Genomic DNA, 17,200 nt, shown 5'->3' with positions numbered 1-17,200 from the left:
ACCTCTTAATATGCTGTTGACCTTGATCTCTCATTTGTTTTAACAAATTATCCTCAGTTTGCCTAAAACCTATTTTTTGATCTAATTGCCATCTTGCTTGTAATTGTCCATATTGAAAACATGTATAGTTTTTCCCTTCTTCCCTCATCTTTTCTCTGGATTTTAATTGTAATTCCCCCTTTTCCATACAAAGGAGTTCTTTATAAGTAACTACCTCCATCTTTTGATATATATTTATATTTTCTATCATGTGTCTCGGGATTGCCCATATTGGTATCTTTCCATCTAATTTATATTGATATTTCCTCCACACCCTCAATAATTTCTAATTATATTATTTTTAAATATCTTATCAGCTTTCTTATCATATAATAAATAGGCATGCCACCCATATAACAAACCATAACCTTCTATACTCAAAACTCTTTCCTCAGTTAAATTAATCCAATCAGTAATTAATGATAAAACAACTGCTTCATAATACAATTTTAAATTAGGCATTTTAAGACCCCCCCCTTTTCCTTGTGTCCTGCATTATTTTTAATTTTATTCTTGGTTTTTTGCCCATCCATACAAAATTATTAACCCCCTTTTGCCATTCCTGTAATTTAATATCATTCTTAAGTACCGGTATCATTTGAAACAAAAATAGAAACCTGGGCAAAACATTCATTTTTATAGCTGCTATTCTTCCCAGCAGGGATAGTTGTAACTTCTTCCAATTCTCCATTTCTTTCCATACCTTCTGCCACAATACCTCATAATTATTTTTGTATAATTTGACATTTGAGGTTGTAATATATATTCCTAAATATTTAACTTTTTTAACGATTTCAAAACCCGTACTTCTTTCTAACTCTTCTTTTTGTTGTATATTCATATTTTTATTTATTTATTTATTTATTTATTTTATTAAATTTTTATACCGCCCTTCTCCCGAAGGACTCAGGGCGGTGTACAGCCAAGATAAAACACGAAATATATACAAGTTAAAACATTTAAAACCAAGCAAATTACAAAAAGGCTGAATATTAAAATGTAGTTTTAAAATTTTAAAAATATTAATAAAACCCCAAATTAAAATTTGACACTATTATGCCAGTCCCGCTTGAATAAATAGGTGTGTTTTGAGCTCACGACGGAAGGTCCGAAGATCAGGCACTTGATATAAGCCAGGGGGAAGTTCGTTCCAGAGCGTCGGGGCCCCCACAGAGAAGGCCCTGCTCCTGGGGGCTGCCAGCCGACACTGTTTGGCAGACGGCACCCTGAGGAGACCCTCTCTGTGAGAGCGTACGGGTCGGTGGGAGGCATAAGGTAACAACAGGCGGTCTCGTAAGTACCCGGGTCCTAAGCCATGGAGCGCTTTAAAGGTGGTAACCAAAATCTTGATGACAAAGTTGTCATCTTTGTCTTTTGCTGATTCACCTTAAATCCAGATACTTTACCATACTGACCAATTATTTCTTTTAAACCAGTAGCTGAATATATTGGTTGAGATACAGTAACAACCAAGTCATCTGCAAAGGCTCTTAATCTATAATCTTGATGTTTAATTCTAATTCCCTTTATTTGATCGGAACCACATATTTTGTTCAAAAGAATTTCTAAGGTTAAAATAAAAAGTAATGGAGACAAGGCTCGAAGAGTCTCAAATTGCTGGCGGATTTAGGCATCACAGAGGGCTGGTTCTCTTTGTCCTTTGTCCCTTTTGCCATTCAGCTGGCCCAGGCCAATCTGGTCAGTAGTTCACCTTCGTCGCCAATGTTAGATTGGGTAAAGTAGGAGACCCGAGACCAGACTAGTGACAACAGCTCTTTTATTTAGAGTGAGACTTCAGCAAAAACACAGGCAGGATGCTCTCCTTTTATACACACCTGGATCAGTTGATAACCAATAGGATTCAAATGTTTTCCCGCTGTTCTCCAATGGGAACACACACAACAGGGACATTTTTTGAGATGCACAAATACAAATATATAGTTATAATTTTATAACTCTAGCAAACAGGCTTAACACACATTTCATTCATTGTTTGTTTAACAATGATTTATTGAATAAACTACAATTGCCTAGTTTGTTTAACATAGAGATATAAATCGTGTAATTTCCAGGGCTTTACAGAGTTGGGTATCTTTGATAAGTTTAATATATAAGGTAAATGGTTCTTTGTTTTTATTCATTTTTTCTTTATGTTTACACCATTTTGTTTAATTGGATATTTTTCTTTAATGTATATAGGTGTTTTATTAGTTTGTTTTGTACTGTAATTAATATTTTCAAAAATAATTGTTTTAAAAGAAAAAGGAATAAAAGGAAGATTCAAACCCCTATTTGGCTGGTGCAAATTGCTTCTCCTTTTGGGCCCTTAAGTAATTGGAGGATGAAAGGCACCTGATGATCACCTTCCTCCTGTTGGAGGAATATGACTATTGTTGTACCAATCAGGACTGAAGGCATAGCATAGCAGCAACAGTTTGAGATGTTTATAAGCCTATCTTTGTGAAAGACATGGTGACAACAGATCCTACTTTCAGGTGTAATGTTTGGACATAATAGAATGGCTATTCTTCCCAAAACTTGGGCAGGCCACACAAGGATGCATGTAATCCATGGGATGTATGTTGCATAGGCCTTTTCGAGAGAGACTTCACAAACAGCTTTTTAGAAACACCCTTTGTCTCCTGCTTTTGTCTCTGGCCACTACAGAGCACTTATTTTTCATTTTTTTCTCCCACTTCTTCGGCAGAATTTGTGAGAATCTTAAAAACAGTTACTGCCCAAATAACTAGGTCTTCCTTGGTTGTGTACTGCTGACACTCAAGGATGTTAATTCTTGGGTATGGTTGATTTGGTCAGTTAAATCATATAAGCAGACCCACTGGGTTTTTAAATGTGTAATGAGTACAGGGTCATTAGCAGAAATGGGTTACAGTAAGTCTCCTCAGTTTATGATGATAACCTGTCAAGAAAACAACCAAGCTCAGAGAACACTAAGAATTCAACATTTAGTCTATAGCATTATTCAGTATTCAGAATAATCAATAGAATAGAATAGAATAGAATTTTTTATTGGCCAAGTGTGATTGGACACACAAGGAATTTGTCTTGGTGCATATGCTCTCAGAAAGAAAAGATCATCAAGACTTCTAAGGTACAACACTTAATGATAGTCATAGGGTACAAATAAGCAATCAGGAACCAATTAATATCAATATAAATTGTAAGGATGCAAGCAACAAAGTTACAGTCACAGTCATAAGTGGAAGGAGATGAGTGATGGGAACGATGAGAAGATTAATAGTAGTGCAGATTTAGTAAATAGTTTGACAGTGTTGAGGGAATTATTTGTTTAGCAGAGTGATGGCGTTCAGGAAAAAACTATTCTTGTGTCTAGTCTAGTGTGTTTGAGGTCATATGCGATGAATATCACAGTTACATTAAAGCAACCATGTCTGTTTTCAGGATCACACTGTGGCTGCAGGAGGCTTTTGGAAATGCTGGGAGTGGACACTTTTACAACCATTAAAATGATACAAAAGCTACAGTGGTGCAAAGAGCCATGCTTGGCATTACAAGATAGAAAGACCTGCATATGAATTAGAGAACTAGAGATATGATATTATCAAGAGAGTAAAATAATTGAAATGTAAATGGGGCTGGTCACATAGCAAATATTTATTTATTTATATTATTTATTTATAATATAAACCTGACCTACTTATTACATACACATTAAACTTGGTCTCTAAGAGGACAAGGCAGTGTAAGTAGCAATTTCCTAATTTTATTTCTACGAGAAACCTGTGTACTTAGTTGAATTGAGAAAATGGTTAATCCAAAATCATTCATAGAACTCTGTGGTTGAATAGGGGTAGAATTTTAGTCTCCCCATTTCTGATTCATGTTAAATATATAGGCATTGCAAGATGCAAATCTGAGTCCTCAGGACAACATGCAATGCCTCCCCCCTCAGACCTAGATGCCGTCTTTATATCCTTCATATTTGCTGCTGAATTCTAAAGTATTATGTCATAAAACTGAAAAAATTATGAAATACCGTACATAAAAGTGATCACATAAAGTATTTATTTAGATAATTTATCTGTTATCCAATCTTAACTTACAAGGACATTTCCTAAAAAAGCAGTTCTCATTAAACAGCATTAAAGAATAATTAATATCAAACATACACACTAAAACAGTACTTTTAAGTCCAGATCCAAATTCATAAAAAACATAAATGGAATCTGCTTGCTTGTAACAAGTTAGTGCATTCTGGGATTAGACTTTCTTTCATTGAAGAAAGCTGTTGTATTTCCTTGTCCCCCCAACAATATGGACACTATTCTCGATGAGTCAAGAGGGACAATTTGAAGGATCACATCAGGCATTAAGATCCATTAGGCAAGTAAGCAATCAAAGGGAGAGAGGTATGAATTTGGGAATGTAAATCAGCAGAAAAAATAATAAAAAATGGGAAATATAAAGTTTAGGGACTCAGAAAACTAAGTAGGAAATCTGAAAAGCAAAAAATTTGGGGACTTAGGCAACCAGAAAAAAGGGAGGCAGGAGAAAGTATGCAGAGCTTTCTGCTTGTTTTTGTTTTTTGTTTTCCATTTTTTTTATTTATTTATTTATTTTGTCACACAGTATATCTAAGCATAAGCATGAAATAACTAAACAATATATAAGCATATATATAAGCATGAGTATGTAATAACTATATTAATTGGATATAACGAAAGGAAACAATAGGACAGGAACAGTAGGCACGCTTGTGCTCTTATGCACGGCCCTTACAGACCTCTTAGGAATGGGGTGAGGTCAATTTCTCTTCATTTCTCTTTTTTCATTTTTCATTTCTCTTCAGCCAATTCTCTATCTCCTGATCTCTGCAAATGAAGACTCTGATGTCAGAGGTCATGAAATACAAAATAAGCAGGGGGCTCTGGTGGCTCAGACTGCTAAGACAGTCTGTTATTAACACAGCTGCTTGCAATCACTGCAAGTTCAAGTCCCACCAGGCCCAAGGTTGACTCAGCCTTCCATCCTTTATAAGGTAGGTAAAATGAGGACCCAGATTGTTGGGGGCAATAAAAGTTGACTTTGTATATAATATACAAATGGATGAAGACTATTGCTTAACACAGTGTAAGCCACCCTGAGTCTTCGGAGAAGGGCGGGATATAAATTCAAATAAAAAAAAATAACGAGCGGGGATCCAATGTCCAACAAATGAATATTATTTCCTTCAATTAAGTTTTAATATGTGTCTAAAGTTGAAGGAATACACCATTACAATGTATCCCGCATAATTTTGTGTGATATTTAGATCTGATAAGCACTCCTTATTTGATGCTCTCTGAGTTTATATAAAAATAAGAGCAAATCCTAGTCCCTACTAGCACTGATGATGTTACCTAGTTTGGTAATAAAATGCATGAAAACAACCAAGCTCAGAGGACCCCACAATTCAACCCTAAATTACAAATATTATCTTCTATTGATACCTTCAACTATCTTACCTAGGTCTTTAGGAAAAATATTTATGAGTAGAGAGGCCCAGAATTGAACCTTTTGGCACCCACCCCACTTGATTCTTCATTCTACTTGTGTTATGTAAAAAATAAAGATATGTCTACCCCATTTCCCACAATCAGTTAAATAAATAATCTAATAAAAAATTAAATAAGGAAAGTTAACAAGACTTCTTCTTGAGAAATCCATGCTGAGCAATGTTATCAAGATGTTATATAGAAGACCATCTCCTCAGAGCTAAAGTAATTTTACTCCAATGCGCATTTGGCCCTTCAATTAGGTTAGGTTAGTTTTAAATACACTTAATGATACCTATTATTGGTTTCAATAATATTCTTTTTTACATTTATTTATTAAATGTCCAATCATAGACCAAAAAAGAAATAAGAATTTAAATAAACCAGATAAAATAAGCGGCAGTAGATTTAAAAAAACTGTAGGAAAGAGGAAAAAATAGATAATAGCACTATTGTAAATAATATTTATAGATAAAAAGGTCTTCTAGAGCCAATATAGGAACCAAACATTATAAAATTAGAGCACAGCATATCATCCTGACCAATCAGCAAATTATTAAGAATACCTTGTTGACCTATTAAAACAATCTATGCAGTGCATTTCAAAGAATCCCAAATGCTTTGACATATGCTTTCAGAAATCAATGCAGTCTTCTTGAAATTTCTTGGAACCAGGTCCACATCCACGTCTGTGTTTAAATGTGGAGACCAAATTCTCTTCTGTTTGTTCTTGAGGTAAAAGCATGCTAGTAAGCAAAATAGGATCCTGTTTATGTTCCACTTCATAAAAAGGACAAGTTTTCAAGTGTAGAGCTATGGATGGAATATTGCTGAGTTCCCACCTATTGATAGTGGAGAACAGGGTGCTAAATTTCCAGATCTAGCAAAAGAGATGAACAAAAGAGAGTAAGAAAATATCAGTATTGTGATAATAAGATGTTGCAAATAACTCTTCCCTATATGAACCAAAGGGAAGCATGAACAATATTTGTATATTAATTATTTTCAATAAATTGGTCGTGGTGAAAACAGGAAAGTGTGTATTTTATTTATTAAATTTATGTGGCCACCGATCTCATTGAAAGAATAAATACTGTCCAATTTTTTTAAAAAATGAAAGTGACAATTATACGAGTTAAATAACTCTTTGATTTTAACAGAATATTTAATGATGTATCGTAAGTGCTTTAGCGCAAAACACTAAAAATCCAGCATCTATTTTTTTAGATGTTGCAAAAGCATTTTATATGATTTCTTTAAAACTCTTGGACAAATACTGGTTTAACATGGCTATCCATCATTTTATAGCCTGCATTGGTTTTTTTTAAAAAAACTATTAAGTCATATGTTATGTTACTACCCTTTTTTAAAGAGCATTTCAGAATTAGAGATTTTATTCAAACACCAGATGTTGACTATTGTGCTTGTTGTCAAGAAGACAATGCTATCTGTGATATCTGTTGATAAATAAAATGTTCTCTATAGGAAAAAACTTCTTTTTTGATGTGATTCCAAGGCCCATTTTTTATCTATGTACCATCTGAAGTTGAATTAACAAATTGTTGGTTAAATGCTTTAGTTGAGATGGTTGGAAATTATAGTAAAATTTCTAGATAACTTTAGCTATGGATGTGGTATGGGTAAAGATGTTAATATACTTTTTATTTGAATGTTCATATTTCCTTGATTCAAATTCAAAATATATAATTCTTTGGATTCATGGAGGATCTAAATAAGATCTAACTTGGAACTAAAGACAAATTTTCTGACAGTGAGAACAATTAACCCAGGGGCAGTGATGGGATTCAACTGGTTCTATCCAGATTGTGCGAACTGGTAGCGGAGGCTGTGGGATGCTCCGCCCACCCACCCAGATGTAATGTGCGACTACTGTGCATGTGCAGAAGGCTGTATGCATGTGCAGAGGTGGTGCATGCGCTCACATTTGTGAATTGGTAGGGAAGGTAAGTGAATCCCACCTCTGCCTAGGGGTCTCCCCAGTCCATGGACCAACACCAGTCCGTGCAAACAAGCGAAGCCCTACCCACGGGATGCAGGCAGCACACAAAATCACCCCTCCTCCAGTCTGCAGAAAACCTCTCTCCATGGAACCAGTCCCTGGTGCCCACTGGTGCCCACTGAATTAACCAACAGAACAGCTTACCTCCCAAAACTATGGGTGTTCCGTTACTAGAGCTCCATTACTTTTCAAGTAAAGATTAGAAGCCATTTGTCCAAGATGGAATCAAGTATCCTGCGTGGGCAGGGGGTTGGACTAGAAGACCCCCAAGGTCCCTTCCAGCCCTATGATTCTATGATCTTTCCTATAGATGTTATCACCTAGCCAGGTGATATATTGTCCCTTAGACTGTCAACTTCTAAGTCATTTCATGTTTCAGGATTAACTGTAATGCACTGTTCTACCTGTGACAAAATTGATAATTAATACAGACCTCCAACTGTAAGTATCATATGATCCTTTAATTTTGTACTGTTAACTGCCTAGCTGCCTCATTTTACACCTGTGGTAAGTTCTGACACTTGTAAAAACAGTCCTAGATTTTGTACACTCTAATAATCCAAAGATATAACAAAAGCATATTCTTGACTCTTTCAGAGACGCTTGCAGCTGGTACTGTAGTCATAATTACATAAAGATGCTCTTCACCCCAGCTGCCAATTATGTTCAGTGAGAGATAACAATCAAAGAGCATTGCCATGCTGCATATCTATTTTTTCTGAGGTAACATAACATCACACAATATAGGTTGAAACTCAGTCTCCATGTACAGCTTCTACTGACTAACACCAGTCCCTCTTGTCTGGATTTAATCAGTCAACTGCCTATGGTTTGGCCAATCATTTTGAAATTTGTTATTTGGACACTTCATTTGAGAAGTTTAAATCAAATCCTATAATCATGCAATTCTGCTTGTCACAGGATTGTTTAAACTATAGTATGTTCATGCTTAACTAAAATGACAGGTAAAGGTAAAGGCACATATGTGCTAGTCGTTCCTGTTGTGTCTCGCCCAATCTCACCACAGCCGGGGTCTGCTTATCTGCTTCCGAACGCTGAAGAATGTCCTAGCATGCCTCCCGGCCCCAGCCCTGGCTCCATGCCCAGACAGGCTGAGGAGGGGGCATCTCCCGGCCCCAACCCTGGCTCCATGCCCAGACAGGCTGAAGAAGAGCAAGTATCTCCAGCCCCCAGCTCTGGCTCAATGCCCAGGCAAACGGAGCAACTAGACCCCTCCCCCTCCTCCACAGCATGTGAGCCTGAGGAAGGTCAATTACCAACAGCTGCCGATTGGAGTGACCCTCGCTTCAGAAGAATTGATAGGCGGCGGCGTCAGAAGGAAGGGAGGGGCAGGCCTGGATAAGTGCTGAGTCATGGAGCCACACCCCATGGCCTATATAAAGGATCTGCTTTCTGGCAGTCTCTGAGTCAGGCAAAGTCTAAACATATCTTGCTGAAGTCACTTTCTGGTCTCCTGCCTGCCTTGAGGACTTTGCTAGGACTTTGGCAGAGCTGCAGAGGCACACCTGATTTGGATTTCCCTGACCCGGCCGTCAGCGGAGGAGTGGGACACGACAGTTCCCAATTCTAGGGGGGGTGCTCATCTCTGTTTCAAAGCTTGAAGAGCCAGCGCTGTCCGAAAATGTCTCCATGGTCATGTGGCCGGCATGACTAAACGCCAAAGCACACGGAACACTCTTACCTTCCCACCAAAGGTGGCCCCTATTTTTCTACTTGCATTTTTTACATGCTTTCAAACTAGGTTGGCAGAAGCTGGGACAAGTAAGAGGAGCTCACTCCGTTACGCGACACTAGGGATTCAAGCCGCTGAACTGCTGACCTTTCAATTGACAAGCTCAGCGTCTTAGCCACTGAGCCACAGCGCCCCTTTTGAAAAAAAATTTACAGGTAGTCCCCGATTTTAGACCACAACTGAGCCCAAAATTTCTGTTGTTAAGTGAGACATTTGTTAAATGAGTTTTGCCCCATTTTACAATCTTTCTTGCCATAGTTGTTAAGTGAATCACTGCAGTTGTTCAGTTAGTAACCTGGTTGGTAAGTGTATCTGCTTCCCCATTGACTTTGCTTGTCAGAAAGATCACAAAAGGTAATCCCATGTCCCCAGGACACACTGCAAGTAATAAATATCAGTTAATTGCCACGTGTCTGAATTTTGATCACATGACCATGGAGATGCGGCAACTGTTGTTAAGTGTGAAAAATGGTCATAAGTCACTTTTTTTCAGTACCATTGTAATTTTGAACAGTCACTAAATGAATGGTTGTAAATTAAGGATTATCTGCACTTCATAATGCTAAAAATATCCATAACTTACAAGCCAGTATAAGTATCCCTCTGTCCTTCTATTTGGATAATTCTGCTGTACTTTTCAGTATCCTCAGCACTTACCTTTCCACAGACTCTCCATGATGTTCTTCCATGAGAATATCTTTTCTTTTTCCATAGCAGAAAAACCATTCCTCTTTCATGCAGCAGAGTAGCACAGATATCCCTCATTTGTACTGACACCTGAGCCAGCTGAGATAAGCTAACACTGTCCAAAAATCCAGCAATGTACTTCAGAATCTCCAAGGGAAGATTAGTTAGAGCAACCCTTTCATTCCTTTGTCTACTTCTTATAAAGTTACTTTTCTTGGCTTCTGAGAGCACAGGATCAATCTCTGGCTTAACAGCAAATGCCATGAGGTGCTGATTATAGATAATATTTGTCTTTTGCCCAGAAGGGTGCCAAGGATACTGAACAAAAGTGCATCCCAAATAGGCAAGTGGGCAGCGACGCTGGAACCACCCATCTAAGGAGGACTGGATATCTGCATGAACATTCTTGAAATGTGAAGAAAACTCGTCTCTCCTAAAAAAGTGGTTGCAAGAGAATGTAAATGCAGAGCTGCTTTTGTTGTATCTTTGGGTTACACTCTCACTATGGAGCTGCAGATGGAGATCCAGTGGGTCTTTTGTATCTAAAATATCTGCTAGAACAGCTCTTGAAGAAAAAGGTTGGGCAACAAAGCTGTATGTTTGAGTCCCAATATCCACATATAAGGCATCAGTAGACTTTGTTTTAGATATCTCATGACCTTTTAGTTCCCTCTCAAGAGCACACAACAGTGTAGTTTTTATTGTGTTTGACTTGGGAAATTCTTCAACATCTACGTCCAACTCTGAAGTATCCAGGGATATGCTCTTACCTGGCTTTTTATGTGCCACAGGATCCCCAAGCTTTGCTCTTTTGCCACAGTAACTAAGTGGTGGTCTGAAGGTGGTCTCAGTCCTCAGTTCCTGAACTTCAAGGTTTCCATATACAAAGTCTTTTTCTCTGGGAGTGCAAGCAGGCATCTGACCAAAATGAATGAGCATCCTTCCATGGTGCACCAAGTACATGTTATACTCCCCAACAGGAACCTCATTCTTCAACCTCTCTAGCACTCCATCTTGCCAAGGAGCCAACCCTGTTTTTTCAGCTGCTAAACTGATTTCATGGATTTTGTTTTTTTCAGTGTCTTCTGTACTGCTGGCTCCTTCCACAGTGCTACCAGAAGCATGTTCTTTACATCCACTTTCAGACGCAGTTTTTGTATTGCTGGGTGGCAGGTCTGCTGCTTGGCATGCTTTAAATTCTTTACTAAACATATTTTCCCAGCTTTTGTAACCAATCAAATCCACCCCTTCTTTATTTTTTGCCAGATTTTCACGTTCCTGCTGGGTGAGCACAGCTGCCTCAGCTTCATTTGTTGTGCCCTGCTCAGCAATTCCTCCAACAGTTTTTTCTTCAAAATAGTCAATATCATCTGTTGTTTCTTCCAGTGTACAAGCCGCTCTGCATTCTGGGAAGAGCTCAGCCATTTTGAGTGCTTTAAAGAGAGCTGCCTGATCTCTCAGAGCTATGGCTACATCCAGGCACTCTTCCTTAGGCTGTTGCTTCATAATGTTCTCATGAAGAATGGCTTCAGAATCTGCACATGGCCAACGGTTCCATTCCATAGAACAGGAAACTATGCTGGCGGGGCAAACTTGGAGATGTTTTGCCACTTTAAAACGGGCCATTGTAAAAGGGCAGCCATAAATAGAATTAAGGCATGAAACTTGTTCCAGGGGACACAGGAGTTTATGATCATCCTCTTTGCACATATGAAAGACAGCACCACAGTGAGAGTGGCAACTGATCACTACACATGAGACTGAAGGCTCTGCTGGAGCTTGGCAGTATTTGTTGAAACACTTCTCACAGTGCTTATGTAGCCCAAGTGGAGTCCGCCGTCTGCTAATCTAAAGGAAGGCAGGGGGAGGAGGGGAGGTGAAGCAAGTATTCAAAGCATTTAGGAACACTGAAACAATGTTTATAGCTAAAAGAATTCTGCATGTTGAAATATACATGAAATATTTTGCACAAAAAAAGTTTGGCAGATAACCAGCCACTTTCAAAATAACTATGACATGTAGCTACAATTTTAATATAAAAATCAAGTAACAATTCAGGTTCATCCATAACCAATAAGAAAATTAAGGCTGGGGGGCGTGGCCATGACCGTGGTGGGGTAAGGACCTTTCCTTCACTTCACAGGGCTTATTAATGAAGATTTATGAGGATTAATGCTGTTTGGAATGCACCGTTATGGATGAAAGTTAATAAATCATGAAGTGAAAGTGTTAATAGCCCAGCAGACTGAATTTAAAACTGGTAGGTCATCCGAAACTGCTTGAAATAAGGAGTTTTTACAGCGTGGGGGTGACCGAGCCGACTGGCAGACACGATGAGTGTGGAATAAATTGTTGTCTTTTGCTTTCCCTATTATAACTATCGTGTTCTGTGTTAAAAAAAACTTTTTTTTTATTGCTGAGGCTAAGGAGTGAATATTAAAGACTGAATTTGTTAATGAGAAGAATTTAACTGAAGAGAAACCGATCTTTTGTGTTGGACTGACTGGCAGCAATAAGATTTCACTGGGCAGATAATTTTTTTTTATTTTTTTTTATTTTGAGAGGAAATTAATAGCTTGTTTATATTACAGAAAACAAAAAAAGGACTTTGTTTTGAAGTCTAAGTTGGTTTTTTTTTTCTTTCTCCTTTGCTGACGTGGAGAAAAAATGGCGCTGATTAATGTTTAAAAGCTGTGAGGTAACTGTGTTTCTTTGTGGAGAGAGACTATGAGTCACGCTACTGAGAGATAACGAGTGCAAATAAGCCGCTTCGCTTCAATTAAAAGATTGCCGTCCCTTGATCTTCATCAAGACCCTCTGTAAAATTGGTTTGGAATACTAGTTTGGAAAAAATTTTAGGTTTTTTCAAAATGACTCAACAACTTTCAGAAACGCAACAACTTGCTGCAGCTTTAAATAAAATAGGGGGGAAAATAGCAGGACTATCAGAGCGTATGGATAATATGACATTGGAACTGACATCTGAAATGAAAAAGATGAAAACAGAGATGAATGAAAATTTTGCAAAGTAAAGAGAGGAAATGACAATTATTAAAGATGAAATGGAGCAGATCCATGTATATGAGGTAAAAGTGGACCGGCAAATTGGTGAAATATTTTATAAAAATGAGCAGCAAGATAAGAGAATTTGTCTCTTGGAAGAAGAGATGTGGAAATATAATTTGGTTATCCGAGGGATTTCAGAACAAAAGGAGGACAAATTGAAACAGCGGGTTTTAAAATGGATTAATGATCTTGATACGCAACTTACGTTTACAATAGCAGATCTGGCAAGTGTTTTTAGAATTGGATATAGAAGGCAAAATGGCTCTAACAGGAATGTGCTTGTCAGGTTCGCAAATCTTGGTGACAAGCTGGAAGTTATGGCCAAGGTGAGAGAGATGGGAGATGCTTTGAAGTTTGAAGGGAAGACTATTCAAGTCTTCCCGGATATATCAAGAGAAGAAAGGGCATGGAGATTTTTTTAAAAACCAATTACAAAAGTTTTGAGAGATAATGGAATTAAATATAATTGGAGGCCACCACAACAATTGAAATTTTTTTATAAAGGAAGGATGCGTACAATTACCCCAGACATAGATGCACTATTATATTTACGGGAGCTTGGACTGATTGAGATGGAGGATTTAATGGAGATAAAGGATCAAATGCTTAAGATGGGTGGAACATACGCGGAAACATCAACCCCAGAAGAAGAAAAAGGGGCTATTGGAGGGAAAGACCCTAAAGGGTTAAAGAGGAAAGAAATATCACCTGTGTTGGTTGAACAGAAGAAAAGTCGCGAGGATACAGCAGGAGAAGAAGCAGATAAGAGTCTTGGAAAATATGAAGCCGAATGCGGGAGAGAACCATCATTATCTTTTTTCTTGAGTGATGAATTTAAATAGACAGCCCGAAAGAAGTGGCCCGGACATTGGCATGTCTCTCCCCCATTCTCTTTATAGAGGCGAAACCGATGAGGATGTGGGGGAAGAAGATTGTTTGTATTTTATTGTTTGTCTTGTTTTTTGTTTTTTTTTTGTTTTCTTATCTTTTTTTATATGTTAAATGTTGGTTATATGGAAGTTTAATGTTGGGTTGTGGGCACAGAAAGGAAGATGCGGGGATAGGACTGAAAAATTTATATTTTAAATGGGAGTCATAAAAATAATGTCATGGAATGTGAAGGGTACAGGGAATCAGATTAAAAGAAGAAGATTGGAATTTAAGATTAAAAGAGATTTACCAGATATTTTATTTTTACAAGAAACCCATCAGAAATCTGAAGATTCAAATAGAATGTATATAAAAGGTATGCAAATATATGAAAAAGCATTTGGAACTTCAAAAGCCAGAGGAGTTGCAACACTGATATCAGATAGGGTGTATTTTGAAAAACATCAGGTAATTTTGGATGAAGATGGAAGATATGTAATAATTGTTGGAAATCTTAATGAGGAAAAAGTGACACTTGTTAATTTATATTTACCGAATGAAAAACAAAGAGAATTTCTTGAAAAATAACAAAATTTTGGAGAATGAAAGTGTAGGAAAGTAATTGTGGCTGGGGATTTTAATTTAATCAGAGATAAAATAGACAGTACTAACCCCACCCGCTGTGGAGGAGCAAATAAAATGGGGATTTTAAATACGTGGATGCTTGAAACGGCGTGGTGGATGTGGAGAGAGGTCAAAGGAATTGAAAGAGTATATACTTTTTCTCTAAGATATATAATACATATTCTAGAATTGATTATATTTTTCTTTCTAAAGATTTGTTGAATAATGTGGATAAGGTAGATGTGGAATTTAAAGATTCTGATCATGCAGAAGTTATGGTGGATTTAGATTTTAATTTTGAGAAAAAGAAGCTATTGGAGATATGAGGAGAAACTGTATAAAAATGAAAAGGATAAAAATGGATACTTAAAAATTGGAGGAAAGTTGGAGATTAAATGATAACGGGAGGTTAAATTTGAAATTGTTTGGGATGCGATGAAAGCGGTGTTTAGAGGAGAGTATTAAATTATCAAGTAGGAAATATAAAAATTATAAAAATTAAAATGGAAAGAGATAAAAACCAGATTAAAGAATTGGAAAATCAATTTTGCTTACTAAAGAAAAAAATTCTTCAGGAGCTTAATATGTTAAGAAATAAAATGATAGAAGAAGATACAGAGTTAGTAAAAGAAATTTGAGATTTTAAATAGGAATTTTTGAATTTAGTAATAGAAATTCTAAATTATTGGCAAAGATGGCGAAAAATAAAAGAGAGAAGAGAGAAATTGGAGCTTTGATAGATGATAGAGGTATAAGATGTTATAAAAAATTAGAGAAATGTGAAGTGGTTAGAAATTTTTTTCAGAATCTATATTCAAAGAAACCAGTTAATCGGGGAAAATTGCAAAGCTATTTAGAAAAGTATGTGGTGAAAATTGATCAAACATATAAGGAATTGATGGAAGAAGATATAACACAAGATGAGATTAATGGAATTATACAAAAATAAAATTAGGAAAGCTCCAGGTGAGGATGGATTACCTGTTGAGTTTTATAAAGAATTTAAAGAATTAATAATACCAAGATTGCAAAAATTATTCAATGGAATATTACATGGTGGAGAAGTACCTTCGTCATGGAATAGAACGGTGATATCCCTAATTCCTAAGCCAGATAAAGATTTAGAAAGGATTGAGTCCTACCGGCCCATTTCTTTAATTAATCAGGATGCAAAGATATTTACTGCTATTATAAGTAATAGATTAAATAGATTTATAGATAAATATATAAGTTATAATCAAGTAGGTTTTGTGAAGGGTAGATACATGAGTGATATTGTTAGAAGAGTATTAAATATTATAGATGTAGCTGAATATAATGGTGATAAAATTGGTATAGTATCATTGGATATTTTTAAAGCTTTTGATTCTGTACAATGGGAAACTATTAAAGTAATTGTGGAGGCTTTAGGCTTTGGTAATAAGTTTATACATATTATTTCAAAATTGTACCAAAAAGCAGTGCAAGAGTGAAGGTGAATGGAATATTAACTGAAGAGATAAAATTAGAAGCAGGTACGAGACAAGGATGTCCCTTGTCCCCAACATTATTTTTATTGGCTATGGAAATATTGACAAAATGATAGAAAAGATGAAGAATTAGAAGGATATAAGGGTATAAGATAAATTTGTATGGATGATACTTTAATTATTTTGAAAATGTAGAGAAAGACCTGAAAAGATATATAAGCATTTGAAAGAATTTGAGGAAATGACAGGTCTGAAAGTAAATTGGTCAAAGTCAGAATTATTGATGGATAGTAATGGTAATGAGTGTGAGAATATGCAAGAGCAATTTGGGATAAGGATTAAAATACATTGAAATATTTGGGTATAGTGCTTTCACTCAAGGTTAAAGAATTGAAAAACTTAATTATGATGTGGTGATTAATGAAATTGAGAAGAAGATAGATAAATATAAAATTTTAAAGTTGTCTTGGTTTGGTAGAATTGCAATGTGTAAGATGATGTTGCTGCCCAAGTTCAACTTTTTATTCGAGATGCTACCGCTAAATTTGACAGAGAAAGATATTGAAGGATATCAGAAAAATTGGATAAATTTTGTAATGGTGGCAAAAGACCTAGATTAGTGAAGAAAATGTGGTATCAAAATCAAAAGGAAGGTGGATTAGGAATCCCCAAATTATTTAATTATTACTGTGCGTATGGTATCCGGATAGTGGTAAAAATATTTAAAGGTGAAGATAACTATTGAGAGACTTAGAGTTAAGGGATATAGAAATTTGGATCAAGGTGGTTTTAGATAAAGTAAACTCAAAATGTGTAATTAGAAGTTATTGGTTAAAGGGATTAAGTAAAAATGTGGAATAAATTTGTTAAAATTTTAATTCGGATATAATCTTTTGGGGAGACAATTGAATTTGGCCGATTAAAAATAATATAAAACGTAATGAAGTGATTAAAGAGGAAAATATAGAAATTATTAGAGATTGGATAAAAGTTATGGAAAATGAAAGGAGGAATAAAGAAATTATTGAAAAATTAGGGTTAAGTTGGTTTGAAAAAATACAGATAGAAAATGGACAAAAAAATTAAGGGAAAATTACTTGATAAATAGATGTGAAACTGAATTTGAATATTTAGTATCTCGGATTATGAAAGATGA

The 17,200-nt window shown here is 36.2% G+C and overlaps 1 protein-coding gene across 2 annotated transcripts in view; it reads right to left on the bottom strand.

Moving 5' to 3' along the window:
• Window positions 1-1,412: 1,412 nt before the first annotated feature.
• Window positions 1,413-17,200, bottom strand: part of FBXO40 (F-box protein 40) — a 41,798-nt gene continuing 26,010 nt past the window's right edge. For both annotated transcript variants that reach the window (XM_058169777.1, XM_058169776.1), the window contains 2 exons: window positions 9,986-11,863; window positions 1,413-6,435 (listed from right to left, as the gene is read on the bottom strand). In XM_058169777.1, coding sequence (XP_058025760.1) covers window positions 6,190-6,435; window positions 9,986-11,863 — 2,124 coding nt within the window. In that variant the 3' untranslated portion in view covers window positions 1,413-6,189. The remainder of the gene's footprint in view (window positions 6,436-9,985; window positions 11,864-17,200) is intronic.

This window comes from Ahaetulla prasina, chromosome 2, assembly GCF_028640845.1.
Source record: "Ahaetulla prasina isolate Xishuangbanna chromosome 2, ASM2864084v1, whole genome shotgun sequence".
In the NCBI taxonomy this organism is placed as follows: Eukaryota; Metazoa; Chordata; class Lepidosauria; order Squamata; family Colubridae; genus Ahaetulla; species Ahaetulla prasina.
Note: the sequence above shows the minus strand (reverse complement) of the source record. Positions and strands in the feature narration are given on the sequence as shown.